General features: G+C 40.7%; 1 protein-coding gene across 1 annotated transcript; it reads right to left on the bottom strand.

Moving 5' to 3' along the window:
• Positions 1–273: 273 nt before the first annotated feature.
• On the bottom strand, positions 274–27,964 carry LOC116658000. The gene is made up of 5 exons (XM_032462116.1): positions 27,952–27,964; positions 23,592–23,727; positions 16,884–21,766; positions 13,506–13,610; positions 274–1,903 (listed from the first exon to the last, which is right to left on the bottom strand). Exons 3-5 carry the CDS (start codon positions 16,977–16,979, stop codon positions 1,289–1,291), a joined length of 816 nt encoding a protein of 271 aa, XP_032318007.1. The 5' UTR covers positions 16,980–21,766; positions 23,592–23,727; positions 27,952–27,964; the 3' UTR covers positions 274–1,288.

Below are 27,964 nucleotides of genomic sequence, written 5' to 3'. Positions count from 1 at the left end.
CTCCTCCTCTTAATCCATGTGGAAAGTACTAAGTATTTAATTTCTTAATAACTCCATTTTTATCAAAGGAAGAAACAACCCAGAATTTGTTTTTCATCTCTAGATATATGGGAGACCTGTTGGAAAACCCCTTCTAGTTTAAAGATTGTATTTTTCTTAGCCATCCTTGATTATCTGATAAGAGGAGAAAGAGATATTTCTCTTACATTCATATTTATGTTTGTGGTGGTCAAGAAGCCAACCCAGCAAGCAGAGCAGTTGCAGTAGGAGAGCTTTAAGACATCACAGTTTTAATGCCAAACAACTGTTCTCTCAGGGATGATGATGCTTGTGATGGCTGTAGGATGCTTCTCTGGGAAATTTGCCAAGGGAACAGTTCATGACACAGGTCTGTGGAGGCAAATCCTCAGGTGCAGGTACTCTTCCAGAGGAATGCAGGAAACCTCAGTTGGCGAGGGGATCCCATAAACAAATGACCCTAACGGCTTATTTGGAGATACACAGATAGGGAGAGGGTTCAATAATCGTAATTTTGAGTAAGAGTAATACAGCTTACAACTTCACCTGAGACCTAGCTGAGTTTAGCAGCTACCGCCACACAATTTCTCCAGGACGAGACCCGTTCAATGAGAGCTTGCAGGTCCCTTTACACATCAGTAGCATGACATACGTGGCAGGAATTCTGTCTACCACCTGCCATCTCAGGCTTTTTCTTCCCCATCTACAGAAGACCTTGTTTTACACTAAATTGGTGCAATTAATTTTTATGGTGTCTAATTACTTTCAGCAGTTAAGAGTGATGCTCTTTCTGCCTCGCGCGTTGGGAATTCTCCTTCCCAGCCCGCTGCAACCTCCACAGCCTGTGGGCTGAGGCCCAGCCGTCCTCTCCCCTCCTCTGTGGGAATGAGAACTCCAGCTCGGAGCTTCAGCACTAGGGAACACAGGCGCTCTTCCATTCCATCCATTTCCCTCCCCACGTTGTGACCTCCCTGTGACGAGCTGTCTGTGTCTGCGCCAAGCGGGCGCGTGGGCATCTGAGTCAAGCCATTCTATTTCTGAAGCTGTCTGCTGAGAGACGATTCAAGCAAGGCCATGGAGACGTTCTTCTGATAACAGTCCCAAACCGCCCGAGTTGCCAGCTCTTTCCAGCGCCAAGGGCTCGCGGCGCGTGTTTACCTAAGCGCGGAGAGGTGCGAGAGCTGCTCTTGTCCTGGTTGGAGCGTCGCTTCGGCGCCTCCAGGCTTCGGGCACTGGTTGTATTTATTTGTCCTGAAGTACCCAGGCCTTGTTAAGGCTGATTTTTTTCCCCCTCACTAGATTTAAAATAAATCCATCTGAAGGCCAACAGGAAGAAAAAACGGAAGCAGAGAGGCGGGCTACCAACCGCTGGGCCTGCCGCGGGCCCAGGGCACAGGCCCAGGCTGGGGCGCCCGGGGCCCGGCCGCACTGGGGCAGGAGCCCGGTGGGAGCCCTCCCGGGTCGAGGCGTGCGGGCCGGGTGGAGGCGAGGTTGTCAGAAGGCCCCAGGAGGCCTTGGCCAGGATGGAGCGAGGGTCCAATCGGCCCGTTACCCGCGAAGTGCATCTAGGCCCGAGGCCCGCTTCAGCCGCGCCCACCCTAGCGTCCGGGTCGTGTCCGCTGGAGAGGCTGGGAGTAGCGAGCCGCCGCCCGCCGCCTGCACTCCCTGCATCGCACAGCCTTGGGCAGATTGTGACTTCTGGGCATCGACACCTGGAACCCGTTAAAAGCGCCTCCTCCACACGCCCGGCCTCGGCCTCTCCCTCCACCCCCAGGCTCTCGGGTCCCAGGCGAGCTTTGAATGTATTAATTAAATAAAGCAGGCAGCCCTTGAATCGCGCCAATGCAGGGCGCTCCCGGGAGCGTGAAAGTCTCGGCCTCCGAATCTGCAAAAGAAAATGTGTGAAAAGAGAATTAGTGAAATTAGGTTAGACCAATAAAACGTGAGGGCTCCAACAGCCCCCTGCCCGCTCCCCCAGCCTGGGGCTAGAAGGGCTATCTGGTCTGATCTATTGTTTCCCGCCCTGGCAGGGGGTTCATTGTGTGATAAATAATTCCCCCTCCATTTTATTCTTTAAAAAAAATGGGTATTTGCATAATCACTGCTTTGATGTGGCCAGAAATCGGAGGCTTGGTCTCCCCAAGTCTGCTATTGGTAGTGAAGCAACAAAGCTCTATCCAGATCTTTCACTTCGCTGACAGTGTGTGGTGAAGATTGTCAGAAGCTAAGCTGAGGGCTCCTTTTTTTTTTTTTTTTTTTTTCTTTAAAGGATCCACTTTAATGATTAAACCTAAAGAATGTCCAAAACAAAAAAAAAATGAGGAGAGGGTGGAAGGCTAGGCTTCTCTCCCTCCTCCACCTCCCTCTGCCCTTCGGGGTTCATTGTTCTCGGCAGTTTCTTTTCCAAAGCTCTTGGGTGGGGGTGCTCCTCCCTTGGGGCCTCCTCACGTGGCTCGCAGTGGGCACCCCCAGGGGTCCGCCGACGCCAAGGAGGGGCGAGGCCTACAGGAGCTGTTCTCATCCCCCACCCGTTTTTCTTTTCCCAGTTTGGTTTATCCAATCTGGATGAGGGTCGTCTTACGGAGGACGCCTAATTGAGCTGCTCTTTGGTCCCCGACTGGAATCCGGGCGAGGGGGGAGGTCCCCTGGGAACGCAACTTGAGGGCAGTTTCAGATGGTCCCCGACCGGAGAGAGGAGCAAAGAAATTCAGTCATCCGAATAACAGATCGGGAAAGCCAGTGTGTCCGGAGCTATTATTTTCCTGCAAGGTGGCGTGAATCGGAGGATGGAGTGGGAAAGAATCCTGATGGTGTGTGCGCTACAATAAATGACTTTTTTTCCCCCCTTCTCGGTGCCAGGGTCGCGGGAGGAGGGAAGGCGATGGGAGTGCTCCTGTTCTGTCTGCTTTCGTTCGCACCTGGCTTCTCTAGCCCCTCAAGCGCGAAGAGGGGAAAAATCAACTTGGATTATTGACTAGGAACATCATGTGAAAGGCCGGTGCTGCCTGAGCAAACGGACAGGTGCCAGCTCTGCCCTCCACCCTGGGTAGGTTTCACTTGTGGGAGAAAACGCTCAGCCTCACGGGACCAGAGCGCAGGAATCCAGGAGGGAGGTGGCGGGATGCAAGCAGGAAAGGAGGAAGATCCGCGAAGTCCCTGTGCTACCAGGGTCCCATTCTCTGGCCCTCCTCCGAGTTCCCGCATCTTACTGAGCTGGACCCCAGGCCATTCTTCTGGTGTCCCACCAGCTTTGGATGCAGAGCTTCAGGGTTGTTTAGCTCATTATCAACTTTAACAAAAAAACTTAATCTTTCCCTTTTTCTTTTCAAGGCTGTAACTGTATAAGCAATCAGTTTTATTCATATCAAATTTCTCACAAAAATCACACTTCTTATGAAACAAAAGGACTTGGGATCCAAGATTCTTCCCGATGGAACATACTTTTAATTTTGTTTCGATTTTGAGGGCCCTTTCGAGTCACATTACCTGGTAGATACTGTAGGTGTAAGAAATCAAGAGGCAAAAAGTTAGTTATTTCAAAGGACACATCTCCAAGAGAGGTTGTTGGGACTGTAGCTGGGCTTTCAAGGATTCAGTAAGTACATATCTTATTGAATTGTAGAACAGACTGTTCCACCAGTATTTTCCTTAATTTCTCCTTCCTTTCTAATGATTCTATCATCACCTTCGTTTCCTTTCACTCCAGGACCTGGAAGCATACCTGGAGACGTTAAACAATGGAGCAAAGAGCTGAAGACTTTCAGCTATCTTCATCTAGAAACAATTAAGTTAAAGTGCTGAAGTCTACGTTAAATGCAGACAGGAACCTACAAAATAAGCAGAGAAAACTGGGGGCTGGTTTCCATGGGAGCAGCTTGCAATAAAGCCTAATTCCTTGTGACAAAGAGGTCATCTTCCTTTTCAAATGTGTTTATGATCTCTTTGTGCATTGTGTTTTGGTATAAAAGCTTCTCTGCGCTGTCAGGGCTCCACAGGCAGCTCTATGACTCTCAAGGGGGTTTATTGCCTCCCTGGTATAAGAATAGCAGAAAGAAGCCAAACTAGTGCCACTGTGACAAAAGAGTAACCCCACGGGCTTGCTTTCTTTCTATAAGACATAAATCTTGCCATGCACTGAAATAATTAAAAAGTGAGGAATTCTGGAATAACTTTGATTTTGTGTTTTTTTCTACCTTTTACATATATTGAAACAGTTCATGTGAACATATACAAGAAGATTGATTCAATGTGAAGATATGATTTTCATTTTGCCTTATTTTCCAGATAATTTGGAAAAGAAATCAAATGAGGTAAAACCTTGAACATACCTTTGAAACTATGTGGAGGAAAGTCTAACCATAAACTTTAGATAAGTATTGTATTAATACTTTAATACTTCTTTTATATTAGAGTGCCTAGGACATGATCAAAAATGTTTTTTGAATCAAGCCTATCTAAACTAAGAATATCTTCCTTAACTCTCAAAATTGCCATGGCAGCACCTTGGCATAGACAAAGAAAACACGATTTTGCTGATAGGGCAGTAAAGCAAATAAAAGTGTTGGGTTCAAATCCAGTGTTTCTCTTGAATTAGAAGGAAATGTTTCACTATATCTGCCACATGGGCACTGCACAGTAAAGCCTTGCCAGTAGAGCTTGTGGTGGCTTTGCAAAGAAAGTTTCTGTCATTTTCAGTAGACCTAGGAGAGGCCATCTGACATCTTCAGTCTGGGAAGTATCAGAAAGAGTGTAGCGAACACTGAGTCTTATTTTTCTGTAAGCAAATAATTTAAATAGGATTAAGTTCTATTTGGGCAAAACTGTTCTGCAATGTTAGACTGTTCTGCTCCCCTACACCAGGGAGAGTTGTGTAAACTTCCGAGAGTTTTCCCAGAGTAAAATCATTTCAAATCACAGAAGATGAAGCTGAACTGATGAAGGCACTGGCCAGAGGTACCCACTTCACCTTCACATTATTCTGAAACTCTCGGGTACTCACGTCTTTGATAACAACGTGTATAAGATAACAATGGTGATAATACATTACAAAGCAGGCTGGAGCAAATGCCTACATTGACAGCTACTGGTCATAGCTCTCCAGATGATTCCTAGTTCTGTATCTTTCCACTGAAAAGATACCGAAGTTCAATTTTCTTCAATGTCTCCCTTTTTCTACCCCAGCAAAGTAAGTGATGTTACAAGATCTTTTGCAAGGAACTAGGAGAGTTTTCATAAATGTTAGGCTTCTCAACTTTTTGGTATTCATGACACACTTTAGAATTTTGATAGCATATTTGAAGAGATTAGGAGTCTCCTACTAACATTAAACCAGATAGCTATGATTACACCACATGGTATCTTCACTGTGTCTCAGAGTCTGTAACAGTCACAACCTTCAGCCATCGCCCTTCAGCACTGCATCACTGTTTGAGAAGGACTATTTTTTGTCCTGAGAGTGGCTTATATACACTAGGCAATATTCCTTTATGTTCTAGGAAACAGAATTTCATTGGTACTATCTGTATCCTACTCTGGAACTCTTATTCAAAGCCTGTGATTTCATTTCATTCCATCAAGACAAGATTCTGCTGCTGGATAGGTTGGAGGACATTTCTAGTCTCCACCAGTATCTGATGTTCCAACCCGAAGGTGCAAGCTCAGGCCCCTTACAGTAGAGTGGGGCTCCATCTCTGGTCTCTATCTTCCTCTTCTCTTGAGATGGTGAGGCCAAAATAGCATAGCTGGTTGGGCTTCTGAGTGATTATGTGAAGAACAATGGTTGTTGTGAGTCAGTTCAACTCAATGGATATTACTGAGGAAGAAAAACTTTGTGAGTTAAAAGCTACTAATATCTGATGATTATTGTTGCATATAACAGCCCACTTAGATTAATATGGACATATATTTATTTGAAGACTGTAAAACTTATTTGTAGCAAAACAAAAAGTCTGTAAAACATGGTGGGTCACCTCTGCATAGCTTGCAGATTCTGTTATAAAAGCCATTTTTATTTTTAATTTTTGTTGTGCAAGAAAGCTTTATGCCTCAAAGTCTATAGCCATCCCGAGTGATTTTTAAAAATCATCTTAACCATTTTTGAGTGTATTGTTCAGTAGTTTTAAGTATATACCACTATTCTTCTTTCTTTGTTTTTAAAGCAGTGTTGTTTGTCTCCATTTTTCTCTATTTTATTTTAATAAATTTTAATTTTTATTTCTCCATACTACTGATGTAGGAGTAAGCATGTATAAAGTTCTGTCACTGGCCACACCCAGCCTTTCTGCTGTCTTGTGGGAAATAATGATATGGAGCTGTAGTCTCTTTGTATAGTGTGCTATTGATTGACGGCAATTTTGCAGGAGGGCATCCACTATCTGGGTACCTGCCCTTCTTGAATGAAGAAGACATCTATTCTTGAGAGAGCCCTACATATAATTATGTGTTTGCCTCATTCTACCCAGGATGTGATTGAGGTGTTTCCATAGGTTCTGGAGGCTAGTTTGAAGAGTAGATTGATTCCTGGGACGCTATGGAAAAAACTCAGTGTGATAGTGTTTTTTGATCCTGTTGTACCCAAGCCTATAAGGGGACAGCGTAGTTAAATCACACATTTAACTGAAGTCCTATAATTAATTAATTCCTTAGAGTATGTGATGACACTTTTCAATCTGGGGAGGCCAGAGCACTGGATTGAGTCAAGAGGCTGAACTGATGAGAGTCCTTTTTGCTACTGATCTGCTGTGTGATCATGAGTAAGTCTCTTAGCCTGAGAAACCTAATAAGACTAGATATTTCCCAAGTCTCTTCTAGCTCTGATTTTCAAAGTTTTAATAAAATACAATAGGTTTGTTTTTAGAAACACTTCTGGATAAGCCCTAACGGTTTTATATTGATATGGATATTTTCAGAAGACATATCCTCAGAAGTGCTGTGTAAATTTTCAAAAATAGATGGAGAAACCAAATTTCAAGTTGCCTTTTATAACTGCCTTTACCAGTGGAAACTGGAGGTGTGAGGAAGGCAACTGAAATATCCCTCAAGCTAGGCAAATATTTAACACTGATGTCTAAGACTTGCCAGTGCTTTAAATCCAATCTTGTTTTTTATTTACCACTTGCATTGAACAGAAGAAGCCAATCATTTTTGGGAGAAGAAAAGCAAAACTTTAGAAAAGATTCTCTCTTTCCAGCTGCCTCCAAGCAGGGGATGACTATTTCTTTTATTCAGAGACTTATATTTCTTCACCTGCCTCCTTTCTACCTCGTCTTTAAAGGTGTCTCTTGATTTTGGCATCATGGATCTACAAACACATCACACAAGTAATTTAAAATTGTTCTTCTTGGAGGGGAAACAGATTAAGTCTCAGCTCCCCATGAATAGCTCTGCTCTCTCCTTTTTAATAAAGAAGAGTTAGACTGGACCAGTGCCGATGGCATATTTACCTTCATGAGCTAAAAAAAAAAAAAAAAAAAAAAAAAAAGGAAAGAAAAGAAAAAAGTTAATTACTGCTCGGAGCAAGTTAGTCTGGCTGTCCTGAGCTGTCTTTTATTAGTTGTCCCCTTCATTAATTTCCCTTACTGGATTTGCTGCTAATAGCTGCCTGGTCCCAGTCAGCGCGAAGCCGCATCTGCGCCATTGAGCAGGAAAGTAGGAGCCTGGCCAAAGGGGGGTGGGGATGGCGTGAGGGAGACGCTATTTACAAATCAACTCTTATTAACATGATGGTCTGGTTTGCTGAAGAGGGGAGAGGGTGGGCCTCAGAGCAGAAAGTTGTAGAGTGGCAGAGAGGTGGTGAAAACTGAATGAAACAGCCCAAGAATAGCAGTTTGGAATTTTACTTTATTCCTTATGAACTAGTGTTCTTCTAGCTTCACCTCAGAATACTACTTATTTTTCAAAGGCTGGATGAAGCATACTCCTCTGCCACTGAAATTCATTAAAAGTTACAAAAATATGGATGTTTTAGTAAAGAGGTTTGATTTTCCCCTTACAATGCAGAGACTCGAGAGATCTGAGTCAACAAATGACCTTTTTCCCTTTATAAGTTGATAGACTTTTAGATATTAATTCAGGTGGAGACAATGTATTGAATACATATATGATTCTTTTACTCTTGTCCAGTTATGTACATTACTTTGGAAAGGTCCAACCATTTTTATTTTTCTCACACTGATCACCAAAGAGTGTACTATTTTGCTAACTTATTTTGTTTACCTTGTTTTCCCTCACCAGAATGTAATCTCCAGTAGGATGTGTGTCCCCTCGTGCTTTGATGTTATCTCCAGCACTCCTAACAGTGCCTCCCACATAGTAAGAGTTCAATAAATATTTGTTGAGTTAATGCTGATGAATGAAGAAACTCTTCTATAGACAAAGAACAACTAGTTTTAAATTCCTATTTGTGTGCATACGGTTAAGACACATCTCAATCCCTGCCTTTTTTTTTTTTTTTTTTTTGGTAAGAAGAAGAAAGTAGTATGTTAAAATGTTAACCTTTCCCCCAATCCTCATCATAGATGTGGTCATAAAAGGGTCTGCCTGAACAATCCATTAAAAATATATATACAATATTTCATTGTTTCAAGCTGTGCCTAGACTCTTCCACAGCTGGGAAGAGCATGCCGAAGAGCTGAGAAGAAGTGAGGTAGTTGGCAAGGTGGGAGTTAGGGAGTCAGGATATATTCTATATAAGCACAATTTTTGAACAGTTTAAGAGGCAATAGTGACATCTTTCTATATGTGTTGTAATATACTCAAACTCCCATTCACATTGCTCTATCACAGTAAATAGAAAAGTTAAATTCAAACACTCACATGCCTGGGCTTGGGGATCAGTCAGCTTTGGTTTAAATCCCACTTCTAATGTTTATTAGCTTGTGGACTTAAGTACCTTTAATTTGTAAATAGAGTTAAATGAGCTAGTCCACGTAATGTTGGCATACAGGGAGTCCTAACAGATGGTCGCTAGTTTGTTATTTTTTTGAAAATGATGAGTCCCAAATGTGAAGCTGAGGCTAGTCACCAATTAGATCCTTTAAACCCTAACTTGCTTAATAAATTACGAACTGTAACCCATCTTCACTGATCAAGCCACTTTGTTTTTACAAAAACTTGCCTGTCCTCCAAGCGTCAGGCAGCCTAAACAATAAGATGTTTGCCCAGGTTGTTTTTTCTGGAACTTGTAGTCAGCTGTGTCCAGTCTGAGCCAGTTTTGACTGGGCATGTGTGAGTGTCTGCTCTCGGTGACCTTTTGAGGTAAGAGGGCCAAAAACTCCACCCTGAATGTGCATGACTGCCATTTCCCTCCTACCAAGAAGCTTGTAATTGAGCTGCACCTGTTGTGTCTGCACAGACGGATGAGACTTCACCTTTTTCTTATCTTCAATCACGTTTCCCCACACTCCCTATGCCTCAGCTTTATCCCATAAATATCCCAAGCCCCTCACCTTGGGGGAGGCGGATTTGAGACTTGTTCTCTTGTTTCCTCATTTGGCTGCCTTGTGAATAAACCTCTTCTCTGCTGCAAATCTACATGTCTCAGTGTTTGGCTTCCTGGCTATTGGGTAAATGGGCCTAGTTCAGTAACATATGTATGTGGTGGTATTTTAAGTATAAAAATTATACAGGATTTAGATTTTTAGTTATTTCAAAGATAACATGAGTCCCACAGATATAGAGAACAAACTAGTGGTTACCAGTAGGGAGAGGGGAGGGGGGAGGGACAGGAGAAGGGGAGGGGAGTGTAGGTACAGACTGTTAGGTATTTATAAAATAAGCTACAAGGATATATTGTAAAACACGGGGAATATAGCCAACATTTAATAATAACTATAAATGGAGTATAACCTTTAAAAATTGTGAATCACTATGTTGTACACCTGTAACATATAATATTGCACAGCAATTTACTTCAATAAAAAATAAAAGTATTAATTGAGAAAGGTTAAAAAAATGAGTTCTATTGAAGTGTCAAAGAAAAATACAGATTAGTAAAAATGTACAATAATTGTAACTACCATCGATTTTAGAATGACATTATTTATAGTTAATAACTATAATTAATATAATTCTTTGGAGAAGTGAAATAAAGTCCTTTTATAATACACCATGGAACAAGAGAAGAGTCTATGTGGTGTGGTTTTGGAGTTGTTGCAAAAATTAAAAAGCATATACCCACTGAACCCGAAACTCCGTATTTAAGAAGTTACCCTACAGAAACTTTTATTCTCTCTCTGCCTGCACACACACACACAAACAGACACTCAGATGTTTGTTATAGTGTTGCTTTAAAAAAACAATGGAACTGATTAAGTGTTCATCAGTGGGCACAGTTACATAAGTTACGGTGCTTTCACAGCGGGGAATACTACGCACTGCCCTAAGGGTGGAGTGTCGCTAAGCGAGCTGACTTGCTGGGGTGACCACAAGCTCATCTGCCACTACCGACACTGCTAATGTGGAAACACTGGTGGTTCCAGTGTCTCCAAACTTGGCTGATTCTCAGAATTGCTTAGTGTTATATTTATAAATTCCCAGCTCCTTTTCCAGACTTATGGGATGAGACTTGTTGAAGCTCGAGCCCAGAATCTGTATTTAAAAAAAAACTGGAATGATTCTGCAGCCAGCTTGGCATTAGCTCTGGGATGGGCACTTATGAACTGTGGCACAAGACAGTACAAACAAATATGAAGGATTATTTCTGGATGGCCTTGGTTAAAAAACACATATATAATCTGGGAGGGCTGTTTTGTGGGGCAGCTGTATTAATCATGGTAATGCTTCTTATTTACATTATTCCTGGTAAAGTCTACCTTGGACAAAATCTGGAAGAGGTAAATTGTCCACAATATCTTAGTAAATGAAAATACCAATCTGTAGAACATTATGTATGAATAATTCAATTTTAATAAAAATATCAACATCTTTTAAAATTTGTATCCATATGTTCATATGAGCATAGGAAAACACATGAAAGAATGAATGAATACAAACCAAACAGTAATAGTAGACACTGGGAATGAGACTGGATTGGTGGGGTAAGGGAGGCCCCTTTCCTTTGTACCATATACAGTACAATAGAGTATGAAATTCTATGTTTGTATTACCCAGGTAATGAAAAAGAATCAATATAGACATCAAATATGATTGAGACAAGCCTTCTAAGGTTCTGTCAAGGTGTAGATTTGGTATGTGCCAGATTGGAGTATTGACTCCCTTCTTTAAACCAGGCCTCATTTCACTTTTACAATACATAAAGAGGCAGCAATTTCAGGACACCGAGAAACCTGGCGACCAGTCAAGGAGTAATCTCACTGCCTCTTTATTCCCTGCTTCTCAAATTCAGATCAATTCAATCAGTTTCAGCTCCATCCCTGGGAAATTTCTTCCTTTCCCATCTAAGCAAATCTAGACTCTCTAGTAGGATTTGCCCTTAACCTGGCATCTGCTTCAAAGTCACTTTAAAGCCCCTGCTGGGGCAAACAGGACTGGCAGTGAGAACCTCCAGTCCCAACCTCATTATCTCATTTGAGTCAGGGTGAATGGGAAATTAATTCTCTCTTCTTTGACCACAACATTAAATAAACAGAAAGAAGAGAAAGCTGGTATACGCTTGTGTGTGTGTGTGTGTGTGTGTGTGTGTGTGTGATTTTTGTTGTTGTTTTTTAGATTCCACATGTAAGTGAGATCATGGTGTCTTTCTCTGTCTGACATATTTTACTGAGCATAATAATGCCCTCAAGGTCAAACCACATTGCTGCAAATGGTAAGATCTCATTCTATTTTATGGCTGAATGATATCCCATTGTGTACATACATACTTTCTTTTTCCATTCCTTTATCTATAGGCACTTAGGTTGCTTCCCTATGTAGGCTATTGTAAATAATGCTGCAGTGAACTCTGGGGTTACATTCATCTTTTCAAGTTAGTGTTTTCAATTTCTTTGGACAAATACCCAAAAGTGGAATTGCTGGATTATATGGTAATTCTATTTTTAATTTTTAAAGGAACCTCTGTATTGTTAGTTTTTGTGAATGGAATCAGATAGGGGTCCAATTTCATTCTTTTGCATGTACATATCTAATTTTCCTGGCACCATTTGTTGAAGAGGCAATCCTTTCCCCATTTGAGTGCTCTTGGTGCTCTTGTCAAAGATTAGTTGATGGAATTTCTGAGCTCTCTATTCTGTTCCATTGGTCTGTATCTTTGTTTCTGTGTTCTTGATTACTATAGTTATGCAAAATAGTTTGAAATCAGAAAGTGTAATGCTTCCCAGCTTCGTTCTTCTTTTCAAGATTGCTTTAGGTATTTGGGGTCTTTTGTGGTTCCATAAGAATTTTAGGGTTTTTTCCTATTCTGTGAACAAAACCATTGGAATTTTGATAGGGATTGCATTGAATCTGTAGATTACTTTGGGTAGTATGGTCATCTTAACAATATTTATTCTTCCAATTCATGAACATATGGTGCTTTTCTATTTATTTGTTTCTTTAATTTCTTTCAACAACATCTTACAGTTTCCCATGTATACATCTTTCACTTCCTTCATTAAGTTTATTCCTGTATATTTTATTGTTTTTGATGCTACTGTAAATGGGATTGCTTTCTTAATGTCTCTTTCAGATAGTTTACGTCTCTCTGTTGAAACTCTCAGTTTTGTTCACATTGTTTTACTGAATTTGTCACCTTGTCTATCTGTTTACTCACTGAGTTGTAGTCACTGAGTGACCTTAAAATAATCATTTTGAATTGTCAGGCAATTCATAGACTTCCGTTTCTTTGTGGTCAGCTACTAGCAAATTATTGTGTTTCTTTGGTAGTATCATGTTCCTGGAAGTTCTATTGCTGTTTTTACTTTTGAAGAAGTGGTCACCACTAACGTGCCTTCTCTCAAGCCTGCAAAGCCTGGCCGGGTGTTGAGAGTCTCCCATTTGTCTTCCCTAGGGAAGTGTTCTGAAATGCTCAAGTTTGTGAGCCTTCATCCTGTCTCACAGAATTAGACTGGCTTTCTATGCTTGCTTGCTTGCTTGCTATCTGCAAAGATTCATTCTCACTGTCCACAGAAGCTGGCTATGCGAGGAGGAGGGTGGTTAGGCATTGGGAGCAATGGGGGTCCACATGGGGTCTGTTGGGGGTTTGCACTGAGGCATCAACAGTTTCTCATGGATGGGCTTTCTGACAGTCTGTGAATCAGTTAGTAGGTAGAACCACAGTGTTGTTAGTACCATCCCTTTGATAAATTCTGAGCCCTGGCTGCTATACTCTCAGCCTCTCCCAATCACTGAAGCTTGCAGATTATGTTAGTGATCGGGGTGAGGTGACGAAGATGTGGGTCTCTTGGGCAGAATCCTGCATGGCTGGGGAACCCAGACACAGACTCTCAAGATTTCAGTTTTTTCATTGAAAGAACTCATGGCTGTGGGGGTCTTTCCTGGCACTGAACCTTAGGAGAAGAGTGATGGGGGCAAAGTGAAACTGTTCCTCTTACCTTCTTAATGCATCTGTTCTTGGGTTCTTCTGCTCCAATGGCACACTGAGTTTCTCTGTGGGGCTCCTGGACTCTTATCCATGGATGACAGGAAAAATCAATGTACTATGGTGGGGAATGAAGGTAGAGAACCATTGGTCATCTTGCTGACGTCACTTCAATTATGTTTCTATGTAATAGTAAAGAACAATTGGAAATTGAAATAAGAAAATAATACTAAGTAAATAGCATCAAAATATAAACTACTTAGGAAAAATTTAATAAAATATGGGCAAAAAGTGCATGCTGAAAACTAGGAAGCATTTATGAGAAACATTAAAGAACACTTAAATAAATGGAGAGATGTATGGTACCCATGGATCAGAATTCTGAATTGATAAAATGTCACTTTTCCCCGACTGTGGTCACTCTGTAGATGCACAATGCATCCCCTGCTCCCTCCAAAATTTGGAGTCAAAACTGATGATGCCACGCATGCACCAAAAGGGTGTGAGAAGATTATTACTCACATTATAAGGCTTTCTGGGGAGAACAAGGCAACCTCCTGAGTAAGTGTAAAATGGCAGGAAAGACTAAGCGAAGGGTTTTAGGGTGTTTAGAGTGTGGGGCTGGTGTGAAAGTCCTTTCCATGAGCTGCAGTTTGCATTCTTTTAACCTCCTGCTGGTGCCAAAGGAGAGAGCCCCTGGGCTTTCTGGTCTGCTCTTCCGGATGTGGGGCAGAGAGGTAAGGAAGAGCGGTGGGGCGTCAGAGCTGTCAATCATCAAACATCAAAAATGAAGGCAGACACTTTATTAGATTCTCAATTTGATCTATAGACTCAGTACTATCCCAATTAAAATCCCTCTTTATCCCTGATAATGATTTTTTTCCCTTAAATTCTACTTTAATTGATTTTAGTATCATGATGTACCCTAATCTCAGTAATGCTTATCTGCTCTGGCTGAAGGAGGAAACACACTCTTTAATTCACAAAACTTGAAAAATAGCCTTCTTAATGCATTTTAAAATGCTGGGTTTCTGAGCCAAGAACAATAAATCGCTTATTTCTAAAATAATTCAGAGCTTCATTTGAAGCATATTATGTAATAAAACATATAACGAGGGTTAGCAACATTTATTGATCACCTTAAAAGTTAGATTACTGACACAGTTTGGTCACCTCATAGTAGAAAACTCCTAGAGATAATATCTTATCACCAGGACCCAAGAACAGACGGTGAAGAGTTTCTCCAGAGTTGTATGATTGGTAGATATACAAATTAAGATAAAAAGCTACACTAATACAACCCTGGGAACTATTATTTTTTCAGTTTTAATTCATGTATCAAAATAATTTAATTTTCTTAATTAAATAAGCACTAAAATCAAAATCATGAAAAGAGGGGACAACGTCCCTAAGCGATAAAGCACTCAAGCATTTTCACTTTTTTACCCAGACAAAAAAGCTCCAAAAACAAATAACAAACAAATAAACAAAGAAAACCTGTCCACCCAGGAGCTAATCCATTTTCCACACTCATTATCATTCAGATGAGTCTTTTGTAAGACAAAGATGTCGGCATAGCTTTTTTCAGTGTCTGAGAACGCCTTTCTTATTTGGATTGTACAAATAAAGAGGACCCTCTGGATCTAATTAAGAGATTTTTCACCTGCCATCATTCATTCATTCAGTTCATAAACATTTATGGAACACGTGCAATGTGCATGGTGCAATGTTAAATACTGTATTACACCAGGAGTTATGCCACAATGGGTCAATCATAAAACTACACTCTTAATTAATCTTGTGATTTTTAATGATTTAATTCTTTCATTCAACAAGGCCTTATTAACGACCAAGTGCAAGGCTAGGCATTGGGGCTGACAAAATGAACTCAACAATCTCTGCTTTCACGTGCTCATAATCTAATGGGGGAGGCAGATACATAAACAAGTAATTACTGTACAATTGAGGTCCCACCATAAAGGTCTGTGATGGTGTAATGGAGCCTCTGTGTGTGTGTGTGTGTGTATGTGCAAGTGTGTGTTTGTGTGCATGTGTAACCAGAGGGGAGTAGGAGAGTCAGAGAAAGTCTTCCTGAGGCGGTGACACTTGAGCTGAGTCTTGAAGGACAAATAAGTTTCCCAAGGGAGGGGAGGCTATTGCAGGCACAGAGAAGAGCCTGGGGAAACAGTTGTGGGAGGGCATGTCATATCTGGTGAATTGAAGTCAGGAGAGGCTGGGCGGATGTGGGACTACCTGGAGATGAGGTTGGAGACAGATGGAAAGAGAGGATGATGTTCAGTACTATTTAGACTGAGCCGTATGAACCTGCGAATGTTAGACTATTTTGACTTAAAAAATAGTAATTTGATATGGTTTAAATATATTTCCAGGTGACATGATAATGATGAATAAGCATTAGTAAATAACTCCATGAATGGAATCTATTATTTTTGTTGTTGTTTTTGTTATTTGCGTTTCCCACTTTGCACCTTGGTTAGAAACGACTTCTCCTTCAAACTGAGACTATTCCCTGGGTCTAGGGGAGGGACTGAGGGTATGTGCAGTTAAGTGGTCTTGGCCACCAAGGTTACTGAGAGTGGGTCTGGGAAAATGAATTCTACAGGACTGCAAAGGGGAAAGAGTTTAGATAATAACCATGATAAAATCCCATCCTTAACTGAACACCAAAATGTGCCAGGCACTGTGCTAAGTCCTTCACATGTGTTACCTCCAATCCTCACAACACCTCAAGGTGTGTCTTTTTACACCCATTTTACATGTGGGAACTTAAGGCTCTGAGAGGCTAGGTGCCACTCTTCTAGTAAGTGGCAGAGCCAGGGCACATTCCTGTGATTTCATCCCACTCTTCCCTTCAAGAGGGCTGATGAGAGTGACTGCAGGTGGAATTGGAAGAGACCTGACCACCTGCTGATGTTTAAAAGTCATTTCTCAGAAGAGGGAAAGCTGGAGAATGGGTGTAGCCTTATGAATTAGTTCAGTGCCAGAAGTTCTCTCTTTCTAATTTTAATATTACCTACCCCTTAGAGGGGTTAGGAAGGGAGAAAGAGGAGAGGGTGCAGGAGATGGGGCCAGGGTCTATAAGAAGCAGCTTGGTAATATGGGAAGAAAACTGAGGGCAGGGCACTCTTTCCTCTCCAACCTCCCTGGCAAGCAACCAGCTGGCTCTATAATTTAACTCTCTTCACTCTGGCCAGAAGAAAACACATTCTGCTTAGTGGAAGTCCTTCCTGACAACCGCTACATAGAAGGGGGGAAAACTATGTGGACATTAAATGAAGAAAACATTTTCCTTGATTTGTTCTCCTAAAAATGTTTCTAGAAAGGAATCTGTAATCAAGAAAATGACAACATCAAAGTTTGAAACACTTACTGAGGGAGTGCTCTTAGCTGGGAACCGAGACGACGTTTTCTTCACTTTGCGATGGTGGTCCAGTTGAGATGCTGCAGTTCTCCACGGCCTTGTCATCGTGAAGCCACCCAGCACACTCACACACAGTGGGAACAATGCCCCAGGAGCCCATGTGGTCCACAAGCACAGCGTCTCATCTATTATCCAAGTGGCCTATTCTAGAAAACATCTTTCGGGTGTGTTTTTTCATTTGTTTCTTCTGTCCCACATGCTGAGAGTGATGACAAGGGTCATTTCTAGTTAATGTTGTGGACAGTGCACTCAAAGTGACCTTTCCAACTGAGAGGCAGTCATTCACAGTCTGGATTTTTAAACTGTTTTCTCAAAAAACAAAAAAAGGGTCTATTTCCTAAAAGGTCATACTTCTGAATTTAGACTTAGGGACCTGTGGCTCTCTGAGTTTTAGCTCTTTTCATAAGAAACATGATGTTAGCATTTGAAAGAGAGAATAACTCTAGGGTTATTTTGCAGGGGCAAAGGGGAAGCCATTTTCAGCAGAGTGGAATATATAACTAGTCTTTCCAATGGGAAACACCGCAATAAATACACAAACCGCTTGGCAGGGTCTCTTCTGTCTTCTAGCAAATTGCATGAGTCAGCTGTACCAAACTATAAAATGCTTCCTGAAAACAGTATTTTCCTGATAATTGGACTGATTTTTAAAATTTATAAAAAGTTAACTTTCCTCAAGTATCTTTTTTAGTTCACCATTTTAGCATTTGAGATACACTCTGGTTGGTAGAAGTTCTGAGAAAGGCATTTTTGGCATATATTCAAAAACCACCAAAGAAGTACACCAAATGGCCAAGCACTGAGTGCATCTTGATCTGCCTTGTAATTTAGTTTTTAAGTTATTGATGGCAAAATCTGGCATTTCTTGACATCCGGGGCAATTTGGGGCTGTCTATCTCCCACTCATCAGTTACTATGTCAGCCACTGAAAAACAACAACAATGTGTTATTGGCCTTTATAGGATGGATCTTAAACAACAGCCTTCTTTTTGGACTGCTTGCATTTTCCACCTCCCCTCCAATAACCAGGAGTTGAATATAATAAAAGATGATACTTAACAACAAAGAGTTTTAGAGATGCCAAGTTTAATTTGCCGTTATATGTGATTATGTTGTCTCAAGAAGTCTAGGAATAATTTTCGTTTGTTGAGTGTGTGTCCTTGCTCAGCTCAGACAGGGCAGAGGCCTTGCTGCCGGGATGGAGGGACAAGAGGAGGAAGGAGGGGAGGACCTCGGGTCTCTTTGCAGTAGGTTGTCAAGGTCATGATGAATTATGGAGCTTACACCAATATCCAGCTCAATCTCAGGTCATCTTCCTTGGTGCTTGTCTGAAAGTCCTAGGACTTGGATATTTTAAATTGCCATTGTCAAGACAATTTATGGCTTTGAGTCTTTGCACAAGGCATGTTTCAAAGGCTAGTGGGCTCCGTTGCACTTAACCTTTATCTACACCATTGAAGGATCTTGCTAACTCATCTGGGGTGGGGCAAAGAGGATGGCCACAGAGATGGATGCCTGTGTGCTAGTCTGTCCTGGCCTGGCTCCTACACAAACATGCCCCAAAGGCTGGGGAAGGATACAGCTGGCCAGAGGCTCCCGTCCTTCATATACCATCCTCTCTGATGCAGGTGGCTCAGTGACTGCTGCCCAGCCCAAGGGAACGCTGCACATGATCCAGGTGCTCAGCCCAGACAGAATGTTCTCTATTGAAAACACGTTGGGAATACTGCCCTTCAAAGCCAGTCGCTGTGGGTCCTTCTGTTATTTGGAAAAGACCATGTCAAATGTCTAACAAAAGTGTTTAAATAGTCCCTCTCCTTTTTGGTGATTTGTGTAGGAAAAGAAGGTCAAATCTGGTGTTTGTCCCTGGCAGAGAAAACTTACATATTCCAGTGCTGTCATTTATTCTTAGAGAATATGTACAGAACATATAGCTGGCTATAGACAAGAAATGTTTAAAAATGTAGTTAGAAGTTACAAAAGAGAGCATTCTTCAATTTGAAATCCCTTTGACTAGAAAAATAGCCTTTAAGGAAGGACTTGTCGTGGCAAAATATGGGCAAAATGTAAACAAAGAAGACATTTCTAACAATGGTGTTGTTTAAAATTCATGAGAACCTAAGGGAAAACATAATTCTGTCTTTAAACTGTGTTATTTTTAGTGTAAGATCTAAATGGAAAAACACAAATTAAACTTTAAGATTATTTTAAGTTAAAAAAATTAATTAGAAAGCAATGAATTTTTCTTATGTTAATTTTAATTAATGCACTTAATCTAAAATTAAACAGTTTGATACTTACTTTTGTTTTCTTTTTGAAAATTACTTAAAAAAATAACAGTTACAAATTCAATTATTTAAGAAATACTTTTTTTCTGTAATATGATAAATATTTGCTTCAGTTTGGTAAATTAAGGGCTGCAATCCCAGCCTTCCATTGTGAACTCATTTCTGTATGGAGGTTCATTTAAAATTTTATTACGGTGTAGATCACACAATGGAATAACGGTGTTAATAACTTGATACTGTAGCTGCAGGATTTGCAACCTACTCTTATGAAGCTAACTGCCTCAGGGCCAGCGGCTGCTCATTCATTTCACCATATTTAAATCAATTGCTAAGGCAGTCAGACAATACATTGTGTGTCCATCTCTGGTAATAAAATTGGGACCTCAAACAGCAGACGCTTGTACAAAGATTTAACAGCTCCCTCTTTTGGGATGGAGTCTTCTTTGTACCATCTTTTTCAGGAAGGTGCATAGATGTAAAGTAACATTCATTTTCTGTCCTGTTAAATTCTCTGTTTTACCGCCGTATAGTTGAGACCAACTTTTTCAGCTTCTGTAAATCTCCCACTTACTGCTTGAGGGGAATTCTTTTGTCTGGGCAGTGGAACAAGATAACTGACTTAATCTTCCTAGTAACACGTGAGTCGCCATGTATCATTTTAATCTGCAAAACACTAGGGCTGAGTAGTGTCACATGCTGATTTTACTTTTCTATGAGAAAGTGACTCCCTGGTTCAATGATGGATTGCTTGTTCTCTTTAAACAACAGTCAAGATGGTGAATGCCCTGAGGTGATAGACAGGGTGTGCGATGGGAACAGGGGCCAATCTGATGGCCCGGTTCAAGTTCACCTGACAAAGCTGGAGCAGTCTGCAAGCAGCATTCGAGAAAGGATTATTCACACTGGCATTATGGTTTTGAATGCATTTTTCTCCTTGTGCAGCTGCAAAGCTCCCGTACACTGAAGGTTTAGGCACCATAATAAAGAGATTTATTTTTTTTTCTCTCAATTTCTCTTGCGTCTTACACTTTACACCTCGTTCCTACAGAACTGTTCAGGCAAAGGGCATCTGCATATGCAAACTGCACAGAGCAAGCATCATCTTCAAAACAATGGCAGTGTTGAAAGACAGTAACAAAAGCCTGACATTTCTGATGTCTGAAGGGACAGAAATTAAGTCTCCTCCGTTGAACTCAACTCCTGAAACTTAGCTTTTACAATCTTGTCATTTCACAACTCTACACACAAAAGATTAAAGTAAAAATTAATTATTTAGTTCAACTTAGAAAAACAATGATGGAGTTTTTCTAAAAATTGCTTGAAAATTTCCTAGTATCAATTTTGCTGTGAGAAATTAAAGAATAGGGGGAAGAAATTAGAAAAATGTAAGCACAACAAAGCAAAATAATTTTCCTTAAAAATATAGAGATGGGACTGACGGGAACTGCATCTATCTTTATGTCCTTCCAACTTTCCATCTGTCCATCCACTTATCTACCACACCCCACCTTATTGCAGAATAGTTTTCTGAAGGCTGGAGAGCTCAGACATTCCTTACTTCTGTAATTAAGACATAATTTATTATTGCTTCTTGCCTTACATAGCAAGAGGTAGTTAGCTAATAAGTACTTATTGAGCATATAAAATGCATAAAATTACCATTGATATCTCATTCACTTACTCACTTATTCAAACTAAAATGAACTGACTACCAACTGCTAAGCAGACACTACACTAAGCAAGTGTGGGGGAGGTGGGGGAGTGCAAGGGGCACAAGACCGAGTTCAGGCCAGTGAGACAGACAGAGTCACCTCCAAGATGGCCTCTAATGACCCTGACTCTTGATATTCATGCCCTTTTGATCTCCTCCCACTCGGTCCCAGGGTTGGTCTGTGTGACTAACAGAAGCAGTGGTGTGTCACTTCTGAAGCCAGGTTCAGAAGACACTGTGACTTCTACGTCTCTCGTCCTTGGGTTCTTCATCTGGTTGAAGCTAGCCACGGTGCTGTCATACGGACAGGCCCACCTGGGGAAGAACTGAGGCCTCTGTCCGACAGCCATCAAAGATGAGGCCTCCTGCCCACAGCCGCGTGAGAAAGCTTGGAAGCAGACCCTCCAGTCCTTGTTAAGCTTTCAGTTGATGGCATCGCACTGACTTTCCGGCAGCAACCTCAAGAGAGATTCTGAGTCAGCACTACCCAGCAAAGTCACTCCCCAGTTTCTGATCTCTAGTAACTTCAAGATGATAGATAAATGTTCCCAGCCTCTAAGTTTTGGGGTAATTTGTCACACGGCAATACATAAATAATACAGCAGATAATTGTGATTCACCTCTAGGGTAGATAATACGACACAAGAGTATCTTAGCCTCCACGATGTCCACGCAGGGATAGCTGCTCAGTCACCTGAGGAGACAAAGGAAGGGTAACTTACCTAGGCTGTGGAGGAGAGAATGAGAAGGAAGGACACCAGCGAGGATTTTCTGAAGAAGGTGTTGGTTGAGGTGAGTCTTCAAGGATGAGAAGACACAGGAGGTAACTGTTCCTGTAGGTAAAAGAGATGCAGGAAAACACTCACCAAGAGACAAAGCATCTTTGTTCCAGGGTGGGAGGAGGCAGAGTGGACTGCAAACCAACACTATGAGCAGTTCCGAGTTCCTAGAGAGTCTGTTACAAGACTGGGAGTACTGATGGGCAAAAGGAGAAAGCCCTGTGTGCTCACCCAATAATGTGGACTTTCTATTGGAAAAGAGAATCATTTGAATTCCTTATTCAATACTATTTTTTGGTATAAGTAATACATGCTTATTGCAAGAAACTTGGAAAATATAGATGATAAAGAAGAAAATAAAATTCACTACCACAAATTCACTAGCCAGAGAAGAATGCAATGAACATTTTTATATATTATACACATATTACCTTTTCTATTTACATGTACATATATACTGAAATTGTGATCAATACTATAAATGCTATTTTATAGACTGCTTTTTTACTTTAAATTTTATAATTTAAATTAAGCATTTTAATTATAACTAAATATTTTTGAAAGTATACAATTTAAATGGATGAATAGTTAGCCACATAGATGAATTATAATATATAAAACTATTTCTGTGCTGTTGAAAAATTATTTCATTTTTTACTATCATAAGTAAAGTTATGAAAGACATGCTTGCATATAAACATTTGTTCACATTTCTAATTATTTCCTCACTAGAGATTTGTAGAAGAAGAATTACTGGGTCCAAGAATGAACATTACATATTGTCAAGTTCCTTTCCATAAGAGGTGTCATAATTGACATTCCCTTCATCAGTTATAAGAGAGTTTCTTCCAACCTTTCCAGAATTAAGTATTATCTTTTAACATATGTGCAATTTGATGAGTGAAAATATTTCCTTTTTTGTGTGAATTCACTATTCACATCCTTTGTTTATTTTTTCCCTCCTTGTTTGTTAGTGTTTCATGGTAGGATTTCAAGCAAGTTAAGGATATTATAAAATTTGTGTTTAAGAAAGATCGCTAGTGGGGGGAGGAGATAGCTCAAATGGTAAAAAGTGCATGCTTAGCACGCATGAGGTCCTGGGTTCAATACCTAGTACTTCTTCTAAAAAATAAATAAGCCTAATTACCTTCCCCACATTAAAAAAAAATTAAAAAAACAAACAAAAAAGAAAGATCACTAGTGTCTTGAAGGAAGATGTAGGGCAACACTGGAGTCAGATATCATGCAGACCTCAGATAAGGTTCTGGTCATAGGGACAGAGAAAGAAAGAAATTCAAGAAGAGCTAGACTGAAGGACTCAACAGAGAATTTCCTCACATTATTACCTACGTACCTACTCGTGCCCATGCGCACTGCACTCAAGACTCTGCCATCTCACCTGTTACCATGGATGAATTCTCCGTGCTTTCCCTCCATCTACTTTCCCTCCATCTGTATCCTGGATTCCATCCCTCTCACCTACTCAAAGGCACTGCATCAACAATTCTCCACACTGTTTCCCCTATATCATCATTTCTTCAATCTCTTCTGTTACTCTCTCATCAATATGCTGTCATTTCTCCCACTTATAAAAAAATTCTGTATCTCTCTTGATGTCAATTCTTCCAACTACCCACCATGTAGTTTTTATTTTTCCTATTACAGCAAAATGCACAGAGTATTCTAAACACTCTGCCTCCCATTCTTTTCCTCACTCCTCTTTTAAACCCTTTTGTGTAAATACATGCAAAGGTAACCCTCAATGGATCACACCCTTGTGTAATTCCCTCCCCTTGAAAGTGGATTTAAGTTTTAAGTGGCTTTTATTCATTAGAATAGACTCTGAGTTAGGTTATGTTACATAAAACTCCCTCTTAACCTGCTGGAATGGAGAGGATGGTCTCCTGCGGGTCTTCAAGAGGCTCAGCTAAGGAGAGGGGCAGAGAGGGGCCGTAAGATGGTTCCCACAGCAAGAAGCAGCAGGTGGCCTCCAGGAGCAGAGAGTGGACCTCAGCCTGCAAAAAAAAAAAAAAGAGGAACTCAACCCTAGAAGTGTTAAGGAGATGAATTTTACAACAACCTAGTGAGCTTGGCAGTGCAGCCTTCCCTTGCCAAGCCTCCAGAGGAGAATGCGGTCTGGCCAACACCTTGATTCCAGGCCAGGGAGACACTGAGCAGAGGACCAACTAAGCTGCACTCAGACTTCTGACCCAGGGAAAGTGTGACAGGATAATGCATGTCTCTCTGAGCTGCTAGGCCTGTAGCAACTAGTTAGGTAGCAACAGAAAACGAATACACGTTTCCATTCAAGCCCTCACCCCAGTACTCAGCTACATTTGCAGGGAACTCACACTGCTAACCTCAGCAGTGCAATTCACGGCCCTCATCCTACCTGTCAGCATTTGACGCAAGGGATCATGCCCTCCTTGATTTGCTTTCCTCACTTGACTGAGAGGGTTTCCTCTCCTTCACTCTCCTGTTCTCCTAGAATCCCCACCAGTGATGCTAGACCTTCTTCCTTCCTCCTAATCTCGTGTTCTCTTTTATATTTTCTATCCCTTTATCTTTCTGCTGCATTTTGGTTAATTTCTTCACATTTCCCTTCCATTTTAATAACCCTTTCTTGAACTATGCCTAATCAGCTGTTTAACCTTTCTATTAAATTATAAATATCAGTGACTATTTTTCATTATTGAGAAAGTCTGCTTGGCTCTTTTTAAACCCAGCTGGACTTTTTTTTTTTTTTTGTATTTATACAAAGTTTTAAAGTATTTAAAGAACTAATACTGGATATTTATTGTTACTTTTATATAAAATATTAATGTATAATTAATTTTATAATTATATAAAAGTAAATGTGTAACAACATTAAGGGGAATGACAACCAACAATTTCTGGGCAGTGATTGCCTCTTGGATGGAGGAGGAGGTAGGGGTCAGGGAAGGATCTATTGAAGGATTCAACAGTAGTATTACATTTAATTTCTTAAGCCAGATCTATGTGTGTTGGTGTAAATACATAACAATTTTAAAAGATTTTAAAAATGTGATTTTTCTGGAAATTCCTCTCAATAGTTCTATTTCTGCCTTTTATAATACAGAGATATGCATTGTTTCAAAACCTTTATTCCTTTCAAATTCCTGGCTTTGTTAGTCTCATCTCACTTAGCAAGTAGCCTAGCCTTTTGACTTCACAGAGAAAAGTGTGCTCTGACATACAGTCTCTAATAACTTCTTTTTCTATTACCTCCAATTTCCAGTTTCTTCACCCATTGTTACTTTTTAAGTAGAGATATCCATATTTCTTTGTAATGTGTCACCAAAAACCATATGTAACAAAGTATGTAAACATCCTGACCTTTTTTTTTTCTTTCTGATTTCATCTTCTACAAGAAGGGTTGACAAACATTTTTTGTAAGGGGCCATATAGGAAATATTCTTGACTTTGTGGGACATACAGTCTCGGACACAACGGTTCAGCTGTGCCATTGTAATACAAAATCAGCCAAAGACAGTACCTAACTGAATGAGCGTGGCTGTGCTGCAGTGAAACTTTATTTACAAAAACAGACGGCAGCAGGATTTGACCCACAGGCCATAGTTTGCTGGGCCCTATTCTACAACATCCCAAAGGTCACTCTGTCTGTTAACGGCTCTTTGTGCTGCCAGCAATCTCTTTTCACTGTCCTCAGTCCCTCACCCAATACATAATTCTATTTCTTCTTGGTTTTTCTGCAGGATTTTACATTGTGGAACACTCCTTATATTCATTTCTGATTTGTTTGATATAAATCTTGGTTTTCATCTAGGATTTTTCTTGGCATTTTTTCCTTTATATGACCTTACATTTAAAAATTTTTTTATGGAGATTTAAAAGTATATACAAAAGAGGAAAGACTAAGTATAACGGATCCCTATGTACCCACCTCCAAACTTCAACACTATCAAGAAAGAGCCAAGCTTCTTTCACTTCTTCCTCCACTTTTTTTGATTTTAGTATTTTTTAAAGACATCACTTTGTTAGTTTTATCTAACACTCAGTACACATTAAAAATCCCTAATTGTCCCCCAAATGTTATTTTATTATTGATTTATAGCCCCACTTTTACTGATGATTGAGGTGTAGGTAGCATTGTCTTGATTCCTCTAACATAAAGTTCGCCATCAACTATTCTCCTAATAGTTTCAGCAGCTATCAGTGATTTTTACCTAGGGCCATTAATTCATCCAAGGATACAATATGATAATTTCCTAATTCTATCATTCCTTCTATGTTTACTAACTAGAATTCTTCTATAATAGTCTATAGGGTAAAAACAAAACAGAACAAAAACCTCTTCATGTTCCCCTTTTATTCATATACACTACTACCACACTCACATTTCTGACTCCAGATGTGTCATTTTTTCCCACACCAACCAATTCTCTGACACCAGCTGGATGTCCGATAATTCAACTCAGTTCTGACACTACCTGCAGTTAGTATCGGATCCCACAGATTAGGGGCCCAGTCTCACAAGCCTGCCTTTACTGCAGATGCCAATTCCAAGTCCCAAGTTGTTACCTGTACTTCAGACTGAATGGCTACAAATTAGCATTCCCATGATCCACTTCTAGGGCTACATACTATTCTAGATTGGCTCACAGAACTGAGGGAAACACTTATGTATCTCAGTTTATTATAAGAGGATTTGATGAAGGCTAATAGATGAACATTCAGATAGAAGAGATGCACAGGGCAAGGGACAGGGCAGTGGAGGGGAAGAAGTGCTGACACAGAGCTTCCATGCCCTCTTTTGGAGGATGACCCTCCCGTACCTCCATGTGTTCAGCAACCTAGACGTTCTCCGAGCTTTGTACTTATGGGATTTTTATGGAGGCTTCATCATGTAGGCATTCTCAATCATTAACTCAATCTCCAGCCCCTCTTCCCTTCCCAGAGGATGGGGAGTGGGGGTAAAATTTCCAAGCTTCTAATCATGGCTTGGTTTTTCTGGTGATCAGTCCTCATTCTGAAGCTCTCCAGGAGCTCACCAAGAGTCATCTCATTAGAACAAGACACACTCCTATCACCAGAAAATTCCAAGGGATTTAGGAGCTCTCTGCCAGGAACCAGGGGCAGATATATATATATATACACCCCCCCCCCAAATGTTGGACGGGGTTTGGGTAGTGAGCAAATTTGCTTGTTCTCTTTCTCAAATGGAAAATTTTAACTGCTTCACTATTAATTATAATTTTGCTGCTTAAAAAAGTTAAAATATCCTTTATCAGATTCAGAGAGTTTTCTTTTATGCCTAGTTTGCAAAGAGTTTTTTTAACCATAAGTTGATTTTCAGTGTTATTAAATGATTTTTCTACATCTTTGAGATTATAATACAATTTTCCTCCTTTATTTTGTTAATAGGATGAATTTTTAAAATTTCTTTAATAAACTTTAGTTTGGGTTCCTCAAGAAGCAAATGCCAAGAAAAGAACAGACACATACATCTATGGGGAGAAATGCCTGTCAAGGGTAAAATGGGAGGGAACAGCAGTATGCAGGGAGACCATGATGGAAGTCAGACACTGTGAACACAGAGGCAAACAGAGGAGGACTGGGCAGGAAGAGTCTCAGCACAGACTATCGCAGAGTTCCAAGAAGTTTCTGGTCAGCCCAGTGGGAAGATTTTGTGCACAGTCACCTGTTAGAAGTATTTTTAAAAAATTTTTTTGTGAGGGAGAGGTAATTAGGTTTATTTATTTTATTATTTCTTAGTGGAGGTACCAGGGATTGAACCTAGGACCTCGTGCATGCCAAGCAGGCACTCTACCACTGAGCTATACCCTGCCCCCTCTATTAGAGGTATTTTGAGCCTGCATCCTTGCCTTACTGAGTCATTAGCTGAGCACCCCGGGGGAGCATGACTTTGCTGTGAACACAGTGGTGGACCCAGAGGGGTGCAAGCTGGGGGTGTCAGTTAACTATACTCCCAATAGCAGGAGATCTGAATGGTTCTCCTGTGCTCCGTTTGCAGCTGTGAACAGACATGAGCAGTGACCTCAAACTGAGAAAGTTATAACTATCTAGAATTCAGAGCCTTCATGTATGTAGGTCTGAGTCACACCACTAGGTAAGGCACTGACACTTGCTGAGGTGATAGTTAAGGGTAAGGGAAATTTAGAATGAATAGTGGAGGAGAGAGAGTGTGTGTATCAGTTGTAGCCCCAAAGACTAACTGCAGTATAGGAATAGCTCACCAATCTCCTTTTT

The sequence above is a fragment of the Camelus ferus genome, chromosome 2 (genome assembly GCF_009834535.1).
Source record: "Camelus ferus isolate YT-003-E chromosome 2, BCGSAC_Cfer_1.0, whole genome shotgun sequence".
Lineage (NCBI taxonomy): Eukaryota > Metazoa > Chordata > Mammalia > Artiodactyla > Camelidae > Camelus > Camelus ferus.
The sequence above is the reverse complement of the archived record's forward strand: the minus strand, read 5'-3'. Positions and strand labels throughout refer to the sequence as shown.

Excerpts from the sequence above, each read along its gene's own strand:
- LOC116658000 (XM_032462116.1), bottom strand. The coding sequence starts at position 16,979 with ATGACAAGGCCGTGGAGAACTGCAGCATCTCAACTGGACCACCATCGC. Across the intron at positions 13,611-16,883 it reads CAGCTAAGAGCACTCCCTCA|TACATTGATTTTTCCTGTCA; the intron begins GTAAGTGTTTCA and ends TCCCCACCATAG. Across the intron at positions 1,904-13,505 it reads AGAACAGATGCATTAAGAAG|ATTCGGAGGCCGAGACTTTC; the intron begins GTAAGAGGAACA and ends TTTCTTTTGCAG.